Below are 1,003 nucleotides of genomic sequence, written 5' to 3'. Positions count from 1 at the left end.
GAAAAGGAAGGGCCATTTCCTGGGAATATGGACTCAAAATATATGAGTGCCCTTCTGCTCTATCTCTCATTTATTGACTGCTCATTAGCGTAAGACCAAACTCTCCTAAAGTAAAGAATTTGTGGACTATTTTCAAGACCGATTTTAAAATCTCATCAAGCTGAAGACATACTGATTTGATCAGATCTTGCATCAGGAATTAATTTAATTCTCTGGAACAATAAAATCTGGAATGAGACTGTCCATGACCAAAGAATTGAATATAACAGTTTTACCTCTGAGCCATCGAGAGAAGTTTTTATTAGCATTTTTTGAAGGGAGGGGCAAGAAAACCCAAAAAACAAAAGAGAAAGAGAAACTTATTAACACCTGACTTTTGTTTTAAGAAATACTCTAGCCATTAACCAACTACAAATAACTTGATTTGAGTAATTCTGAGGAATAATGTGCCCATTTTCTTTCTCCTCTGATTTATGTCATTGTTTTACAGCTTACTGTTGACAGAGCGAGGTAATTCAACTACAATTTTTCCAGTGTTTTTTCCCATGTACATATAATCAACAGCCCGGAATACGGACTCCAGGCCGATAAACCTGCCCTCTGCAGAAAGGTCTCCAAGGTCCACCTCACAGACCAGGTCTCCACCCGCATACATCTTAACCAAGTGGTCCATGGCTGCCTGATACTTAGAAAGGTAATGGTTCAAGAAGAAGCCCCGGATGCTGGCAGATTTCTTCAGCAGTTTGGCCGGTAATGTCCCTGCTTTCACAGGTGCAAGGCCCGTAGGAGTTTGGTAGCCAGAGACAAACCCAATGACTATCAGGCGGCCCTTGACAGCCAAGGCATCTACGGCCATGTCGAACATGGTGCCCCCAACGGATTCATAGACCACATCCACACCTTTGGGGTACTCCTGCTTCAGGACAGTGCTGACAGGCTCGGTCTTATAGTTGATGGGACGATCACAGCCAATGGACTTCAGAAAAGCAGACTTTTTATCGGA

The 1,003-nt window shown here is 42.6% G+C and overlaps 1 protein-coding gene across 1 annotated transcript in view; it reads right to left on the bottom strand.

Moving 5' to 3' along the window:
• Positions 1 to 274: 274 nt before the first annotated feature.
• Positions 275 to 1,003, bottom strand: part of ZADH2 (zinc binding alcohol dehydrogenase domain containing 2) — a 7,667-nt gene continuing 6,938 nt past the window's right edge. The window contains 1 exon segment of the mRNA XM_040632436.1: positions 275 to 1,003. This exon segment is cut by the window's right edge and continues 12 nt beyond it. Coding sequence (XP_040488370.1) covers positions 485 to 1,003 — 519 coding nt within the window. The 3' untranslated portion in view covers positions 275 to 484.

Source organism: Ursus maritimus, unplaced genomic scaffold, assembly GCF_017311325.1.
Source record: "Ursus maritimus isolate PB19 unplaced genomic scaffold, ASM1731132v1 scaffold_18, whole genome shotgun sequence".
Taxonomy (NCBI): domain Eukaryota; kingdom Metazoa; phylum Chordata; class Mammalia; order Carnivora; family Ursidae; genus Ursus; species Ursus maritimus.
Note: the sequence above shows the minus strand (reverse complement) of the source record. Positions and strands in the feature narration are given on the sequence as shown.